Source organism: Chroicocephalus ridibundus, chromosome 2, assembly GCF_963924245.1.
Source record: "Chroicocephalus ridibundus chromosome 2, bChrRid1.1, whole genome shotgun sequence".
Lineage (NCBI taxonomy): Eukaryota > Metazoa > Chordata > Aves > Charadriiformes > Laridae > Chroicocephalus > Chroicocephalus ridibundus.
In genome coordinates this window covers 43,145,453-43,164,120 of record NC_086285.1, presented here as the reverse complement: position 1 = coordinate 43,164,120, position 18,668 = coordinate 43,145,453, and the positions used below count along the sequence as shown (strand labels likewise).

The 18,668-nt window shown below is 36.6% G+C and overlaps 1 protein-coding gene across 1 annotated transcript in view; it reads left to right on the top strand.

The window, feature by feature from the left end:
• NGLY1 (N-glycanase 1) overlaps positions 1 to 15,898 on the top strand; it is a 28,035-nt gene extending 12,137 nt beyond the window's left edge. The window contains exons 7-12 of the mRNA XM_063325212.1: positions 300 to 445; positions 629 to 739; positions 5,892 to 6,056; positions 7,344 to 7,532; positions 10,931 to 11,108; positions 11,644 to 15,898. Coding sequence (XP_063181282.1) covers positions 300 to 445; positions 629 to 739; positions 5,892 to 6,056; positions 7,344 to 7,532; positions 10,931 to 11,108; positions 11,644 to 11,819 — 965 coding nt within the window. The 3' untranslated portion in view covers positions 11,820 to 15,898. The remainder of the gene's footprint in view (positions 1 to 299; positions 446 to 628; positions 740 to 5,891; positions 6,057 to 7,343; positions 7,533 to 10,930; positions 11,109 to 11,643) is intronic.
• Positions 15,899 to 18,668: the final 2,770 nt, after the last annotated feature.

The following is an 18,668-nucleotide window of genomic DNA, read 5'->3' as shown; positions in this document are numbered from 1 at the left end:
ATATAAAGTTCTGCAGTTCAGCTAACAAAGACAATATAAATTCAATTTCCTGTCTTGGCCTGATGAGATGAAAGGTTTGACTTCAAAATGATACAATCTTTAGTTGAATCGAAGGGACTGTGATCCTAAGATAGAAAGAGAAAGCTCTGGTAACTTTTCTGAATGTAGATGAACAGAAAACATGGTCTTTCACCTGTTCCTTCATTTAATGAATCAGGAACAGTTACAATATTCTGCAGTATTAGAAGAAAGGATCTATCCTTATAATTCATTGTTTATTCCTGGTCTTTGTTATATAGATCATGTGTGGACAGAAGTATATTCTTCATCTCAAAAAAGATGGCTTCACTGTGATCCCTGTGAAAATGTCTGTGATAAACCTCTTCTCTATGAAACTGGGTGGGGAAAGAAGCTCTCCTACATAATTGCATTCTCCAAAGATGAGGTAGGAGTAATGGTGTTAATAACAAACAAATTTGCCTTGAGGCAAGCGTGGGATGTATTCCATCTTAGTCTGATTTCCAGAATTATTATAGAAAAACATACTTTGATTAGTAACCTCTTTAAATGAAGGAAGATACATGGCAAATTTTGGTTGCTTTATTTTCTTCTTCAACTTGTGCTTGAGGTTGTTGATGTCACCTGGAGATACAGCTGTAAGCATGAAGAAGTACTCTCTAGAAGGACAGCACTCAGTGAAGCTACGCTACGTGAAACAATTAACGCACTAAATAGAACGGTACGTAGCTTTTCTTAAATGGATTTCTTTAAGTGAAACATAAGTGTCTCTTCAGAAGGCGAAGTCCTTGAACAAAGGAATGCATTTGGTAACCTGATAGGAATGTCCATGCACTATGGAATATAAAATCCTGTGAACTATACAGACCTCATGTTACACTGAATACAGAAGTATCAGTCGCAGTGCTGTACTTACGTGAAATAGTATCAAGAACAGTATATGAAAGGATTATCATATTATCTCTTACACAGTCAAATGTGTGTGTATATAATATATACTGTGTGTATATAATATATACTGTGTGTATATATGTTTTCTTGTTATCTTTGGAGTAGACTTGTGCATCAACACATGTCGGGAGTAAACTACAACTGCTTTGTATCTATGTGGACTCCTTAAGGGCAGCTGAGCATTTTCCACATCAATAATGCTGTAACTTGAAAATAAAAGTATTTATAGTTATAAGTAATATAGACCTGATTTCCACACCACCACTCCCCACCCCCCACCCCCCTGACTTTTTACAAGCTCTAGGAAGCGGAAGGAATGATTCACAGGCTCTTTCCAAGACTTTCAAGAAGAATCAGTACCATCAGTAGAGCTCTGGCTCAGAGCCACATCTACTGTTCATGCCTAACGTCCCAAAAACACATGGAGCCATTTGTACCTGCACGTCATAGTCACAGAACCCGAGTGCACTCAGCACCTCTCTGCTAAGCTTTTTCTACTTCCTACTTGGGACAGGATGAACTTTTCTTGACTCAATGTACTAGAATACCACAAAACTTTGAACCACCTGTGAGTGGTTCTGTTTTGTCCCCGCTTCCTTCCAGGGCTAATTCCTGTGTGTAGAAACTTTAGTTCCTGTGACAGTGCATACCTGATGGCCTAACAGATTATGCCTTTTTAGAGGCCTGCTGGTTTGAGGGTTATAGCCACACACTAAGAGTGTGGAGAATTGAGCTGGATTCATTATTTCAAGCCTTGGCCTCAAATGTTTTATCAGTAATGAAAAATTAGAGTCACACGGTGGGGTGGAGCACTGAGAAGGCTGACCACAGAGTAGCAAAATAAAAGGAGCTAAAGGATCAGAAATTCAAGTTGAGGAATGTATGCCCTTTGTGCAGGTTGCAGGAATTTAATGGTGTCCTCTCCAAGCAATGAACCCTTGCTGGCTACAAAGCTGACTTGAGGGGGCTTTCTTCTGATCTACTGTCAATAGAAACCAGTTGCCAGACTCTTCTCTTCCACCAGTTGTCTGTAGGGAGAGATAACCTTGGAAATGAGGCGCTAGTAAGTTGAAAAATTACTCCAAGAAGATTGATGGAATCGGGATAAGTATAGGCCACTGATCATGGGCCGGCTTGCCTGACCTCCTTCTCATCTCAATGATATCGCCATAGGATCATGCTCTGTTTCACTTACAGGAGTCTAGAGAACTCTGGTAAAAAAGTGTGTTGCCATCTCCAACAGATGGTGCTGCACATTGATCTGTTGGCCTGTTTCTTATTTTTTTCCACCTACTTTATAGGACTGTGCAGCACATGAGCGATTATTATAACAGAAAGAACTGGTCATGTTTTAAATAAAAATTTCATTAAAAAACGAGTACAGGGAAGAAAACTAAATGTGCGCTTCCAAGACACTCTTGTATTTCTCCCATCTTCCTTTCTCTACACAAGGGAAATCCCAGCCCTTTCTCCTCTCACACATTTTCCCTACTGCTTTCCAGTATTATTAAAGCTGTCTTGTGACTCTATTAGAACACCTTTGTCAGTCTTTTGGATACTGTCTTCTTCTGAGGAACAACTTACTCTGCTTTTCTACAAACTGAATGATACTCACACTCCCCTCCTCCCACACATGCTTCCTTTGCCCCATAGCTGTTCAGAATATGCTTGATTAATTTAATTTACTGAATTGATAATAGATTTAATCCCTGTAAGTAACTGCGCTTACTCTTTCCTTTGTCTATTATAGTTGGAATTGGATTTCAAAGAATTAGAAGCAGTTTGCCATCGGATTGCTAAAAGAACAGTTTTTCTTTCTTACATTTGTCTTAGTCAAAGGGCCTTTCCTAAAGTTCACACTAAGGTAGCAATGCAGTGGGAATCAAGGGGCCATTACAAAATTGCCATCTGTCATATTCATCAGCTTCTGCAGTCAGTAGAGAGGGGTAAGGCAGCTCACCCCTAGAACCATCAAGACATTTTATAGCAGGTTTCTATCATGCTGCTCACTAGTCTCCATTTCGGATAGTATGCTGTTTCCTTCGCTGCAGCCTATTCAGCAGATAACTGATGTAGGCAGAGGCCTCCACTACCTTTCCCTTTTCCATCATGTCGTAGAGACTGGTTCCCTACTAGGAGGGATTATATTATAGTCTTGGTATCTTTTGATGCAGAGCTCCAGCACTTCATCGTTCAAGCTCAGTTCTTCTAAGTTACAACTAAAGAGAAGCACAGTATGCAGTACGCATTGTCACCTGTATTGCAATGTTAGTGAAAATGGAATCTGAGAGATCATTATTGTGCTTTCCTGCACGAAGAGCAATGGCTCTGGTCATCATTTCTCTGCGTGTGTGTTTTAGTGGCCAAGTGGAGACAACACAACAGTTCAAAGGATGTTGAGTGACTGTCAGTGTTAAATGGAAGAGGCAAGGATAATTTAACCTATTCAGTACGCTATTTTACTTCTCAGAAATACTGTGTGTTTTATTTGCATTCCTAAATGGGTGCGTAGCCTGTGGATTACTGACCATCTGATGTTATTCTGTAGTACCATGTCACACCCTGACTACAAAGGTTTTCTTTGCCTGCTTCGTATGGGCACTGCCCTATTCTAGTCCATTGTATGTTACCTACAATAGGCAGTGCACTATTCCAGTCTGTTGTATGTTACCCCTATAGGAGGGAAGGAGAGGACCCTGAACTTTCACTGCCTTCACTGGAAATTGGATGGTGGGGCAGAGAAACAAATTATTTTTTATTTGCTCCAGGCCCCATTTTTTATAGTGATTGTGAATGATTGTAGCTACAGCCAGGTCAGCTCTTAAAAGGAAAACTAGTAATTTAGGTTGAATTGCGGCCATCTCATGGCGATTGATGTGAGATGAACCAGTATTCTGTGTTTAAAGGTTTGAAATTCAATTTCTACCCTCAAATTTTTTGTTACTTACCCAGCAGTGGGTCCAGTTAAATCACAGGTTATGCATCTCCCAAAACACAGTCCTCCAGGAACCATCAACAGCATAACTCACACATGATGCAGAACTGATTTTAAAGCTGCAGTTCACAACCCCTCTTCCTTCCTATTCCCTCTGTCTGCTAAAGAAAGGTGAGGCCTGAGCATGTATGTGGAGGCTAATACCTTAAGAAAAAACAAAAGCAGGAAGTTTGAGGCGTGACTGTTGATAATGGAGTTCTTGGAATCCATTTCAGTACATGAATGCTATTGATGCCAATGTCCTTTGTAGGACATTGGCATCAATAGGTTTTTCCCAGCACAGGCAGTGTTGATCTCTGCAGTGTCTGAGCATTATGTATGTCTTACGTGCTGCTAGCATTTATATGCGAGAGTCTACTGGGGGCATGGGAAGATGACAAGAATTAGCATACTTGTACTCTTTACAGTTGAGGGACTTGCTAATTTCTTGTATCATACATAGAAGAGGCCTGTCTTCTGAAACACCCCTTTTGTGTTGAAGCACTGTTCTTTAACAGCTTTTTTTCAGATACTGTTACAACAGCTGCAGAGCAAAGGCAACTAATCCCCAGTGTGGCATCACTAATTTCAGTGGTGGTCACCCCGACAGTGGTTTTCCCAACATCAAAGTGGCTCGAAGAAAATTGTAGACTGGTATTGTTAACTTAGGGTAAGCCATATCAAACTTCCTCTGAGATGAAGTGAGATGTGTAGTACTGCATATGGATATCCAAAGTGCCCAGGCAAGTGTTAGATTCAGGAAGGCCTGGTGTTTCACGAGGAACTGCTGGAGTCACTGCTTGTCATCCATCAACACAAGCAGAGGTGTATTTCCCCCTTGCTGTGTTAGAACTGGTATTTGGCAGCTAGGTTTTGTTCAGCTGGAGCTGTTTCTCATCATTTCTCTGTATCCACTTCCCTTTATCCATTTCCACATTGTTGTCTGGAACAAAAACCCTTCAAATGCCTCTTCTTTGATCCCAAATAGTAAAACTTTCTAGGGTCAGGACTGCTTTTGAGATAATTGGAATACTTACTGGCCTGAAGTTTCAGGTCCTAGTGGGCTGAGTGTGCGTGCTTTGGGAAATCGCCAAAGTAGAAAAAAATGATGATGTGTAATCATTTGCATACTTGATGCTGAACTTAATTTTCCAACCCTGTGTGGGTGTATCCACAGTTCAGGAAAAAGGCTTCACATATCAGCTCTGTATATTTGATGTGAAAATCACGGAGACAAAACCCCAGCCTCCTAATTAATTTTTTAAAGTTGTATACAAAAAAAAAAAGCACATAGTTTTATTCATGTGGGCAAAGAAAGCGTGTTATATAGTTCTTTCTCTTTTCCACTGATGTACGTGGAAGTGTAGGTGATATGTTTTTCTCAGTTTTCTGATATCTGCAAAAATATGAATATCATAGTGTGTTTATGATAGAATCAGTCACTGTGAAATAACTCTTTCAGGGACCGACAGAATCTTTTGTTCAGACTTAATCCTAAAATCAATGCTGTTACCAATGAAATCACTCCATCTTAGAGAAGAAAAGTTTGACCCCCAAATTATGCTTGCTTTCTTTTTGCCCCAAACAATATCAAGAATAGCTATGGTATGGAATACATATGAATAGTTATAAAATATGTTATGGAAGTTTTTTATCATCCAAGCAAATGTGTTATAAACATAGCACAAACCTTATTTTAAAAGAAATCCGTATAGTTAGTGCATGAAAGTTCACAGAAAAAGCACTGCTGTCAAATAACTATGCAGTTATGACTGATTTATATTTGCACGTGTGGCATAAAATGAATGTTTCTAACAGTCAGTCTAGACTTTAAATGTTAGCCTGTTTTTTTCAATGCTTTTTTTCCCCTGTTGGTGTCACTCTGGAGCAGAATTACAAATACCAATTTTCTGAATTTTTTTACATTGTTTCTTAAATGTATTTTCAGAGACAACGATCTTTGTCAGAAAATAGAAAAAGAGAGCTCTTGGAAAGAACAATTGTGGAGCTTGTTGAATTTATTTCTCCTAAGACACCTAAACCCGGAGAATATGGTGGAAGGACATCAGGTTCAATGGCTTGGCGAGTAGCCAGAGGTGAAATTGGTCCAGAGGTATTTAACTTTTCCACTGATTACTATTTTAGAGGTAGCTAACTAGAGGTTCTATAATTATGGTCTGCAGAGGAATAGCACTTCATGGTAGGTAGCCTACAGATTTAGTTCAAACAGTGAAACTTGCAAAAACATTAGGTGCAAGTTTGATGTGAATTCAGTAGAGGTCATTTTTGAGGACTGATGGTGGTCCATTGATTCTAAAAATGTTTGGGAATCCTTGATCTACAGTGTGTTTTGCTCTTACAAGTTAATAAACAATACTTTTTTTTTTTCCCCCTTTTAATTAGTTATGGTGTGACAGAACTAGAAAGTTTACGACAGTTGAAAGCAGTTGGGAAAACTTAAAAAAAAAGTTTATTTGTATTATTAGTTACTATTGGTTAAAGCCTGGAAGTAGGTTTTGACCACTATTTTTGTTAATAAAACGATGTGGGAGCAATTAGGATTGTGTAAGCGGAACAATCTCTTAAATAATAAGCTTGATTGATTTTCATATCAATGTGTTTGACTATTTCCGAAAGCAAGATTTTATTTTTAATTATTTTATGCTAAGATACAGTTTCCCAGAACCATATCTGTATTTAGCTTGAGCCAGCATGCAAAGGTGTGACTTACCCCATTGCTCCTTACATCAATTTTGTAGTGATCCTGGCATGTGGAATGACTGACATCCTAAATAGAACCAGTTACATAAAATTAATGAGTTTCATAGGATTGTTTAAGTTTGAGAAACTAAGAGTTTATGTCAGTTTGCCATAGTTCAGAAGTTGTAGTTTCTGCTTTGGTGAAACTCACAAATAGTGATAATAAATCTTAAAAAAAAAAAAAAGTCATACTGTGAAGTTATGAAGTGTGAACCTTCAGTTTTAAGTTGATTTGTAAACTGTCATATACAAGAACCTATATGTGGTAGTCACAAAATTACATTTGCTATTCAAAATAACCATTTACTTATTGATTGTACAAGAAATATACTCAACATAAATTTTCTATACCTAACATGTTACTCTCACTTGAATTTGCTGATTTTATGTTATTTTGTTAGTAATTTACTTAGGAAAATAATTATATGAAAATTTTAAAAATAAAATTACTGCTCCCCTCTGGAAAAGGTGCAGGTCTATTGTAGGAAACTGGTTTAAAACTTTTGTTTTGCAGAAATGCCTTTTGTCCATGAACTCTCTTAAAAATTACTTCAATTAGAAGCAAAACTGTTTAAAAGTAACATAGTCTCACTGAAATGTTTTGGGGAATGAAAGTGCTTCTATTTTTTCCCTTTTTCAGAAAAGAAAAGAAGTGATTTTTATTCCCTCTGAAAAAGAGAAGACATCTAAACTCTTCCACCTTGTCTATAATATAGTAGAAGATAGTTATACACGGATTTCCAATAATAATGAAAAAATAACTGGTTGGGAAACAGGTGTTTGGAAGTCAGAGTCTATTTGGAGAAAGGTTGAAACAGATTGGAAAATGGTAAGGATAACAATTATTAAAAGCATAAAATCTAGCGTAAAAGTATGATAACTCCAACAAAATAGAAAACCCTTGCCAATGTTTGACATCAAAACCTTTCTTGGTGCCCATAAAATTTAGCTGATGTTAGTAACTGATACTGTTAAGCTTCAGTAAGATTGCCAGATTTAAGAAATTGTGTTAAGAAATTGGAAATTCATTTAGCTTGTATTTCAGAAAGGATGACCAAATTCCCTGCAGGTAGGTAAAATCCTTGCTAAAGAACCAAATTTTTAAAAAATAGCTTACTTATGCTTTTGATCAAACATGCAATACTGTTTTATTGAAAAGCAGCACTTATCTCCAAAAAATGTTTGTTGTTGTTTTGTTTTGGAGAATAGCTTCGTATTGTATCGTATGTTTTTGATACACAGCCAAAAGGAAGAAGTTGTCATCCTAAATATGACAGTTCCATCTGCAAGAAGGCAAAAACCTGTCAGTTATCAGGATTATTGTATACCCTGCCCAGGCTCCTTCCCATCTGTCAGGACACTGAGCAGCAGAAGAGTCATATGCTCTAAATCTAAGGAGATGAGAACTGATGCCTGTGTGATGGGAAGGGGTCAATTACTAGCGAACAGCTTTTCCCGCAACAGCTACCAACTGTGTAACTGAGCATTCCTGTCAGGGACTATTGCACATTCCTGCTTTGTTCCCCCTGTCGTTTTGCTAGTCTGTGTCCTGGACCACGACAGTCTGAAAGGTCTCCGGCCAAACACTTTTCTAGCTCAGGCAACGGTTTGCTTCCCATTGATGAAAAATGGAGCTAAGTATGTAACTGTCTTCTGACAGTTCTGTCTTCTGTGATGGGTCTATATATAACCAACTTGCAAAATGCAATGGGGGAATAGCTTGAAGAGGTTATTCTACATAAAAGACAAGGAATAAGGGAAGAAACTGGAGAATAATATAAAAGATGTTACAACAGGGTAGGGTAATTGGAAAAGAGAAGTAACAAAAACTCAGAATGAGGGACAACTGTTCTCTGCTTCAATAGGATCTGCTAAAAATCTGATAGCACATTATATCTGGAAGTCTCCAATGATCAGTCATCCTCACTTTTGCAAAAAACATACTGTCTTTGCATTGAAACCAATTACGAGTCTGCTGTTCTGCTCAGCTCTATTAATCGGATAAAACAGGGAGGGACTGATCTGTAAAACAAGGCAGAAAGACTTCACCCTTGTATTCAACAGCACCTCAATTTTTCTAGATAAAGGATGAGAGCATGGCCTTGAGAAATTAGGAGATACAGATGCAGGTATATGTCAGGCTTGTGGCTAAGGCACGTTAGCTCTACAAGAATAGCATCCTGCAGAATGTCTGTATGTGAATCTAAAATTGAATTTTCACTGGGGGGTTGTTTGTATTATGGGAGACAGCAGAGGGAAAGGTTGCTTGGGCTTTGCATGTTCTTTTTGTAATGACTGTAGTGAATCTGCAAGGTATGGATTCAGCAGCTGTCCAAGAAACGTACCAGCCAAGGGAGCCTTCACAGAAATATTTTTATTGTTTGGTATGTGATGAAAGGAAAGGAATTTAAATGTAAAAAGCCATGGTAAAAGTAACTATAGGTATTAGCCCAGGACTAATGGAAAGGAACCATCAGTTATGTATTCTGTCTTTGCAATGTTGTTGACCAAAATGATTCAGATAGTTGATCATCCTGGCTAATCTGATAGTAGCCATCTCCATTGTATTTGTGTATTTTCTTGCTGTTCAGTGCCACTTGACTTTACAGTGCAAAACTCAAACAGGTACAAAACATAAATTTCATCAGATTGCCCAGAGATAACTTGGCATCCAGGGCTCAAAAGCAGACCGCAGTAGGTGATAATAAGCATGTAAGAACTTGTAGATCTGAAATCCATGGGTTTCTAAAAGCTGCTTTTCCAGAAGAACTGGAAGATAATTTGAATGAGATTTTTTTTGTTTGTTTGTTTCTCTGAATTCAGACATTCTTCAAATAATACTGGAAGAAGAGCAGCCATGTGTGAGAGGTAGAGGTAGAGGACAGTCAAAAAGACACAGAAGGAAACTTTAACTTCTGTTTTTCTGATTAAATGCTTGGATATTATAATGGAAGATGAGACAGGCTTATGTTTAAGTTTTTATCCCTAAAAGCCTATGTTTAGTGCACTTCAACCAAGTAGTAATGAATGGAGTGTTTTGGCTTTCATACTCAAACATGGCAATTCGGTAGCATCTGATCAAGGGAAATCTCTTGCTAGAACTAGCTGGAGTACTTAAAAAATTGTGGAGATCAGCACTTTCATGAACATTAAGATTATATTCACATGAAAGCAGATCAAATTGTTGCATTTTCACAGGTAATCTTCAGTGTAACACCTCACACCTTTAGCATTTTTTAGCTTTCTTAAATATGAGAATTAACATTTTTATGCTTGGTCTATAGTAGCACTGAAATTCTGTTTTATAGTCTGTCAATGACATTTCTATATCAAGGTGGGATCTTTAGTAAAACGTACTACTGTGTTTTATTATCATTTTATTCAGCGTTGTTCTTTCCAGATTAAAAACTAAAGAGCTGTCTAAGTCCATTTAGTATGACATTAATCAGAAGCCTGGACATGACAGAATTTTGATAAGTTTTCCTAACTAAGGATTGTGAAAGGATCATGGCAGGTTTGGCTCGGTAGTCTGTTATGTCTGTTACCTTGGTTTGCTGGTAATAGATGCTAGACTTGAAAGGATCATTGAACACTTATTACAAAATTCTTATGAGGGTTCATAGTAACTTTAATGAATGTTAACCTATGAGCTTGACTGTTCAGCCAGGTGAAGTTTAGAACAGCATTGGGACTATATTACATTATGTAAATCGCTAACAGCTCAAATAATGTTAATACAGGATTTATATACAGCTAGCATGTGTGATTTGCTTTAACCAAGATATGTCAAGTCCTAGGAGAAGTGGTGTGCAGCCAGCAGGCACGTCTGAAGAACTCAGAATACTGATTAAACAGGTTTTTTTCATCAGCAATACTGAACAACCAAAATTAAACTGTGGGTGGCCCTGTGCGTTTGTATAAAAACCAGAAGTTTCCTTTTTTTAAAACAATAAACAGGTATTTTTGTGGCTTAAACTTTACCAAGCACATTGAGATAGATTAGTGTTGCCTGTTGAAGAGCTATGAACAGGTACAATTACCTAGCTGTGGAACAGACTTAAGGATTCAGAATGAGATCATATACAAAATTGTACTATGTACAGTTCTAAAGGTCCAGAGACTTGATAAAGAATGACAGTGTGTTATCTTAATAATCTTAATGATTAATTAGATGTGTGTTGGTCATCTCAGTTTTTGACATGCTGACTATGTCTTCTTTCCATTTAGGTTTATTTAGCCCGAAAAGAGGGGTCATCCTCTGCTTCCATCAGCTGGAAGTTTGAATGCAAGTCAGTCGGTCTAAAAATAGATAACATTTCAGTTAGGACAAGCAGTCAGACATTTCAGAGTGGAAGAATAAAGTGGAGACTTTGCTCTCCAACAGCAGAAATTGCTGTGATAGGAGGTAAGTGTGGAATTTAAATAGTGGATTATATCATGCAGCAGAAGTGTAACTGGAAATAAATAGCTTATATGGAGAGCACTGTGCAAATACTAAAAATGAAATGCAAATGCATTTTGACTTTTCCAGCTCAGTCTTTCTTAGCAAGATCAAGAAAATACTGTGTGTTTAATCGAAACTGGTACAAAACCCAGTTTTATTAATGTACACAGCCCTACCTGCAACAGAGCAGGGTTAGCAAGAACATAGAATGGATACAAGATACCTGTGTGTTTTACTAGGAAAACATGTTTCTGTGTGCGGTGGCTTCAATCTTGACTTGACCCGTCCTTTGAGCACGGGCCCTAAACAAATAATAATTAAAAATTTTCAGCTGTTTAATGTTATTTTTTTCTGCCACTTATTAACATGAATTGGAGTAGTCACAACCAAGGTCCTTTAACGTTCATTACAACTTATGCTTTTTAACATGCATTCTAGCATTATACGCTGTTTGGAGCAGTGGCTTACTTAATTGGTTTATCTTTTCCTCCAATAGATAAAAATCTTTGCTCCTATTCAGATTTTTCTGGTGCAACGGAAGTTATGTTGGAAGCAATTCTAAATGGAGGGGATGGTGAAGCTGCGTGGCAACACACACAGCTCTTTAGAGAGAACTTAACAGCATGTGGAGAAGATTGCTTGGAGATAATTATAAAACTCAGTGACCTCTGAGAACCTGAGCTGAAGGGATGTTCTTTGGATTCCTTGAAGAGGTTATACCATGGATACAGCAGGAAGATTTGGTTGGCAGTTCCTGTCCATCCTGCTGGCGGCTTATTTCCTGTTTCACTGCTTGCATTTAACCAACTTGAAACTGCACGTGTACTGAATAGGTAAACATCCCAATGAAAACCTCTTCGCTTTAAAAACAAACACCAAAATTAAGGGATTGAACCATTAAATACCATTTCCTTAAGCCTTGTGATGAAAAGGAACAGTTTTTAGGAAACAAAACATGATCATAACAGCACAGAGCAATTGTAATTGATTTTAATGTGGAGGGTTGGGGTTGGCTTGCTGGGTTTTTTGTTTTGGTTTGTTTTTTTTTTTAATAATCTGCTCCTTGGAAAAACAGTTTGAAATCCATTTCCTAATTACAACAGATGCTTGTGGTGATTTTAAACTATTTTAAAGAATAGTAGAAGACTTAGATATTTTAAAAGAAAAATATGACTTTGTGTAATAACCAGAAGAGCTGAAATTAAGATAAATTTTGAAGCAACCTTGAAATGGTCTTGTTATGTATCTAAGTATTAAACTTGCGTTTAATACCTAGAAATGTTTGGAAATATGATGGTGTGCTAGGAAAATAAACTAATTTTGAAATAAGTGTTCATTATGTACCTAAAATTGTCATGGCCTGCGATATGAAATTGAGACATAAAACTGAGAAAGAACATCAGATTTTTTTCTATGAAAAAATAGATTATTCATTATAAATACTTCTTAATAATATAAATTCAGATTTGCCCACTTTTTAAAACATTTATTAAGCGTGTAGTTTGAAATCACTTTTTAAGCTATTGTCTTGAGTTGCTTTGAATACTATTCCCAAATTCGATGTAAAAGTATATAAAATTTTTCTGTTCATTAATACAGTGTTTAAATTTCTTTTCATTGAATATAATAAAAACTGCCACCCAGGAGATGTCAAATGTAGAAGTGAATAAAGTGTGGAGTGAATGTTCAGATTAGATAGTCTTTGTCAGAGAATTGGAGGAAAGCTATGCCTGGATTATACAAGAAATTTTCTATCATAGGACTATAATACAAAGTTAAAACTATAGTTTTATTGTAAAATAAGTGAAAATTAGGGATAATGATCTCAAGATCAGTGTTTTTAAAGCTTTTTGTTCCTTTTTGTGAATCTTCCAGCCCTTGTATTGATTTGAAATGATTGTCAAAAATAATTTACGTTGAAATAAATGTTTGCTGACCTTTCAACAAATCTAAGCAAATATAAGACTTCAGATTTTATTAGGAAACCGCATATGCACATTGAGCATAGGCATCAAAATTATGCCAAAGACATCTTAAAAAGTAGTAGATTATGGCAGCTCGGGAGTGACAGAATGATGTATGATGGATTATGTACATTGCTTCAGAACGTAAACTGACAGTTTATGAGGGGAATTAGAAAGAGAGAGTCTCACTCCCTTAATACAGAGCACCACAGTGACGAGGAACCATATGGAAGGGTGTTCATCGACACTTGACTAACGCAAAGTGAATTTGCCAGTCTCCGTTCAAAACTCCTGTATTTAGTTTCAGATAAATGCTAGTTCTGAGATTTTGAGTGGGAACCCAACAAAGTATTTTAGACTAATCTGTATACTATGTTGGAAGAAAAAAAGGCCAAAAAAAAGAAGACGGTGACACCAATCAACAAAAATGTTTCTGTTTTGTAATTTTGATAGCTGAAAAAGATACTGCTTTAAAACAGAAATTATTTCTTGCGTTGTATTACTTAAAAATAGAGGACTGTGAGGAATTGCAGAAGAGTTTAACTGCATTTGATAATTTGAAAGCGGAAGGCAGAATAAATTTAAAAGTAGTAAGATTAAAGTAATTTTCTCACAATTTTGCTCAGAACCTCTGGGAGAAGAGTAATAGCTGCAGATACCTTAATAAAATCACCCACTCAAACAGCAGAGTAGTTGAAGTCCATTATTAAAATGTTTGAATGAATTAAAAAGATTGAAAAATGCCTTGCCAATCTAATTAATTAGGAAGTACTTCTGTATTTGTAAGATCACATGCAATGAATAAAAGTGCTTATTTTAGGAAAGAATTAATGAGTAAAAACCTCCGACTGAATAGAACTAATCTGAAAAAGTTAAATGGAATTTCTTCAGGTGTCTTTTGGAGTACCCTATAAATAGTGAACATTTTGAATCTCTTCATGCATAAGCTGTTTTAAAGGCACTAATTTTCTCAGTTGATCTCTATTTCAGTGCAATTCTTAATTTTTAATTATTTTTTGAAACCAGAAGTAACTCCTCATCAATAGTTGCTTCATAATAACTTACAGTATCCTGAATTTGCAATATTATATGGGGGAAAGATCTGTGCTGCAATGTGCTCTAAAAGCTCAGGTATTAAGTTATGCTGGCGATGATACGATACTGCTTAAGTTGTAGATGGTGTTGATCAGGGCATGTGCAGCTAGAAGTCAGTGCTTACACAGCTTCTTAGAAGTTTGAGGAGTGGGAGGTTAAATGGGGAAAGAAAAAACACTGTTGACTAGAAATGTATGGCTTAATGTCAACATAGGTAAAACCCGCAATGCTTTCTAGAATTCAGTTTAGTCTGGTGTACTCTAAAGAATTAGTGCCTGTCCCAGTGTGCCGTGGGTGCTTTCTAAAGCTGTGCTGAGATGTAACAGTGAAATCTATTCAATCAAATTTTATATAAATACTACACTATTCAATTAATGCTTGCAAATTAATTTTGGAGGGCATGGTTTCCAACAGAACTGTGTGGGAGTCTGTGTGCAGAACTCCTCCTTTCAAACAAATATTTGTTGTACAGCACTGTTGTCCCTCTACAGTGACCATACAGCTGTTTATTTCTTCATATCCTGTTTGGACTATGAATGCTGCGTGCAGAATAGCAACCACTAGTGGCAACTCACGAAATTGTAGTAGTAACTTCCTACACCCCAGAAAGTTGCTGGGAAAATGCATCTTTAAAACATATGAAGGAAGCCCCTTGTAGGCAGTGTAGAGAAAAAGCACAGGTATACAGGAATAGAGCAAACTTCAGTGTAAATCATATACTTACACCGAGAAGTAGGTAATGAAAATTATCTCATCTGATCCTGTGTGATAGTCTGTCGCCTTTACTCATCAGTTAGCCACAGAAGATGTTTCACAAATAATGGCTTAGATGTGAGATATAATCCCTATTATGTGCAACATCAGGAAATGTAGAGCACTAAAAATAAAGTATGTTTGTCTCCATAGCACAGTGGAATGGAAACAGATGGTAGGCAGCACATATGGCTGCCAGAAGCTGGGAACACCCATTTACAGAGTTCTTGCTGCTCAAAACAAGCCAAGCCAAAACAAAGGAACTCCAAAGGGGGGGAAGAGATTGTTCCAGGCCGATATCAGGATATCTGTTCTCTTCTCCATGCCCATGCTCCCCATCTCTTTTGATTGCTTAAGCTAGAAATGGAAGTATACTACCAGTTAAGAATTTGATGTAGCTTCTTAGTATTTGTCAAGAGTTAGCATTTGTTAAGTACAGACATTATTTAAAACAAATCTCTGATTTCCACCATAGGTTCAAACCTCTGGTTTTGAACAAAATTTAAGATTTTGCCAGTGTTCTGTAAGCAATTAAAATAAGAGTCAATGTTGAAAGAACTTCAGTGTTGTTGCTTCATGTTATACAGAGGGTTGAGAAGCAAATTACAGACGGGTGACTTCCTTAAACATGTTTGGTGGAATAGAGCTGGGTCCTATCTATACTTTGAATATTTTTTAAAAGTTATTCAACATTACTGGCAGTTGTTCAGCTTACTTTGTGCTAGCTTTTAAGGTTCTTTTATGAGGTACTGTTGTTGCCAGCAGTGCTTTGTGCCTTGCAGCTTATGGTCTCTCTAAACAATAATCAGTGATACTATGTTTACTGATCGTTGGTCACATAGTGTTGTCAACGTGGGTAGAATGAAAGAGTAATGACACTAATATGTGGGATAAGATTGTGTCCTGTATGCTGATCTTGAATATTTAACCCAAGCAGAAGGACAGTAAAGAGTCCAAAAAAAAACCCAACATAGACTTTAGTAGGTTGATACAATTTCTTCTTCCCTGAAGTTATTAATTCAAGAGCAGAATTTTGAGAACTCCCATCCTATATTATGGCACTTAGGAATGGCCGAGAAACAAGCCAAAGTCAAACAGCCTCAAGTATCTGTATTCTAGGTGTACAGATATTGTGAAACGTGTAAGGATCTAAGTGAGACTGTCTGCCTGGCTGAATAAGAAAACAAGTTTTTTTTTCCTTTGTTTATTTTTCTATGTTTATTCTTGGGCTTTGCTTTTTTATGATAAGGTTTGTAATTAGACTATTAGCTTAGTTTATGATTAGCCTGCTTCAGTTTCTTCAGCTTTATCTTTTTCTGCACGCTTCCATCTAATTTAAAATACATTTTAATTTCCTTTTAATTTATATAAAGGATTGCAACTGCATGGTAAATATACTATGTCAAAAATTAAGTTAGTTTCTTTACTTTCATTTGGTAAGAGAAGACAAAAGGAATAGATTAAAAATATTCAAACTCAGCAAAAAAAAAAAAAAGCAATAGTAATTAAAACTGATGACACCCAGAAACCAACAAAAATACCAGGACTTAATAAAATTTAATGGGGAAAGAAAATGTAATGGGCTACATAAGCTAATGCTGGTAAAAGTAACTTCCATGACTGACCCTGATTTTGAGATGTTTTTCTATGTGCTCATTTATATTTAGGTCACTGAAAAAGTTTAGTAGAAAAAAACCACTCAGAATCGTGAACAGCTCTTTTTGAAAAGCAGTCTAAGATTTAAGGAATGTCCATTTTTAAACTTCTTCTATTTTTACTAGTCTAAGCTATAGAAAGAATATTAAAATTAAGAACAGGCTCCTGCTGCTTGATATGGATTCATTCCTTTCTTTATTCTAGTGAATAATCTGTGTCTTTGATTTTGGAAAAAGTGTGCTTCGTGACCAAGAGTTTTAGGAGCACACCATCTGTAGTGATTATGAGACTTCAGTGTGGCATTGAGCACCTACAGAAACTTGAAGGACTGAGTCTTAAGTACCAGCTTCTGTTAGAGATCTTGTAAATGGGGGGGAAAGATGATTTCACTATGCATTTTGATTGTAATGCTTCAGCGTATTTTCTGTTAGTTTGATCCTTTTATTACATAATGCTTTGTGTTATTTCGTACCCTTGAACTTCAGTAATATAATGTATGTCTCCCATATCCTTGAAGTCCCAGGGGAACGTATTTCCCCCCCAGAAAATCATAAATTAGCAGCTTACTGCTGTCCAATCAGGAGGAAATGCTGGACTTATTTTAGATAAGCACTTCAGATAACAACATACAGACTCCCCTGTGAATCAGTCATAAGGAAACCAGCTGACATAAGAAAATAAAGACATCCAAGAGCAATGTTTAAGCAAACTCTTAGTAAAGTAGGTGGAACAGTTGCTCACAGCATCTTAGAGCAGACAGAAACAGCAGCAAAGTACAGAACGGAGACAGACTTGCTTCTTCCCTCTGCATAACCATTGTGATGAGAAGGATAGAAGGTAATGTAATATATGTGTATCCATGCTTGCATTATATCAAATGTCAAAATAACATAGTTAAACTGCAGCAGTTTTTGCTATTAGCCAAAGCATCAGGAAAATATATGGTATATTAAAAACAAAGCTCACCACTGGCAAAAAGATGTAAAACTTTATTGGCCAAAAGGGAAGTGCCTGTTTGTGGACTGCATTAAGAGTTCTGGAGCTCTTCTGGTTTGGTTTAGTAAGAAGCATGCCCCAAACTGGTTTTGATTTGGGTGTTTTCTTTTGTTCAGTTGTCCGGGTAGGAGTTTCTGCCTAAGTATACTTATTGAATTCTGTGATGTGAACAATGATGGTTTGAAAGAAAACGGGCCAAAAAAAATGAAAATAACAGATTGGAATTAAAACAAAAACCCTCCACAGCGGAGGTGGCAGCACAGAGGAAGTATTAGAGGTTGCAGTTTAATTTTAACACTTGAAGATAGAAAAAACTAAGGTCAGGTTAATACTGATAAATGAATGTCAAATTTGCATCATTTAGGAGTTTGTTTAGTAAACTAAGCTAATAGTTTAATTTTTTTTATAAATGGAATATTTTTTGAAAGGAAGTATTACCATCATGGAGCCTTACAAAGGCAAACAGTGCCTTAAGCAAGTTCTTGCCCAAGTGTCAGAACTATGTATGAACTGCCTTTATAAGAAGTCATCTCAGCCCCTGACAATATCGTTAGTGGTATCAGTTATTTTTCTACTTCAAAGTCAGTATTCGATAATGATTTTTTTTAATACAAATCCATTTGATATTTTTTAACAAGGGTGAAAACTCAGGGTTCACATTCAGTGCAGCGGACACTGAAATTTTTCTTGACTATGCACTGTGACTAGTTATATTCTGCAGCTTTATTTTATAGTTTTGTTTCAGATTTTTAAGGCTTGCCAGTAATTCATATTTTTACACTAGTTTATTGCAAAAAAGAATTAATGAATGACAGAAGGATATGAAGAAGTGGGCATTCATCCAGTCCCAACATATAAATAACCTTCTGAAGACACAGGAAGATTTAAATGCATTTCTGGGCCACAGAAACAAAATCCGTGATGGGAAACAGACATTAAAGAGAGAGAAGCAGTTGTCAGAGTACATTTACCTTTTTTAAACTTTTTATTGCATTTACTTCACATAGAGGACTGATCACTGGTCATGTGAGGAAATTCAGCCCTTTGCAAATATTCA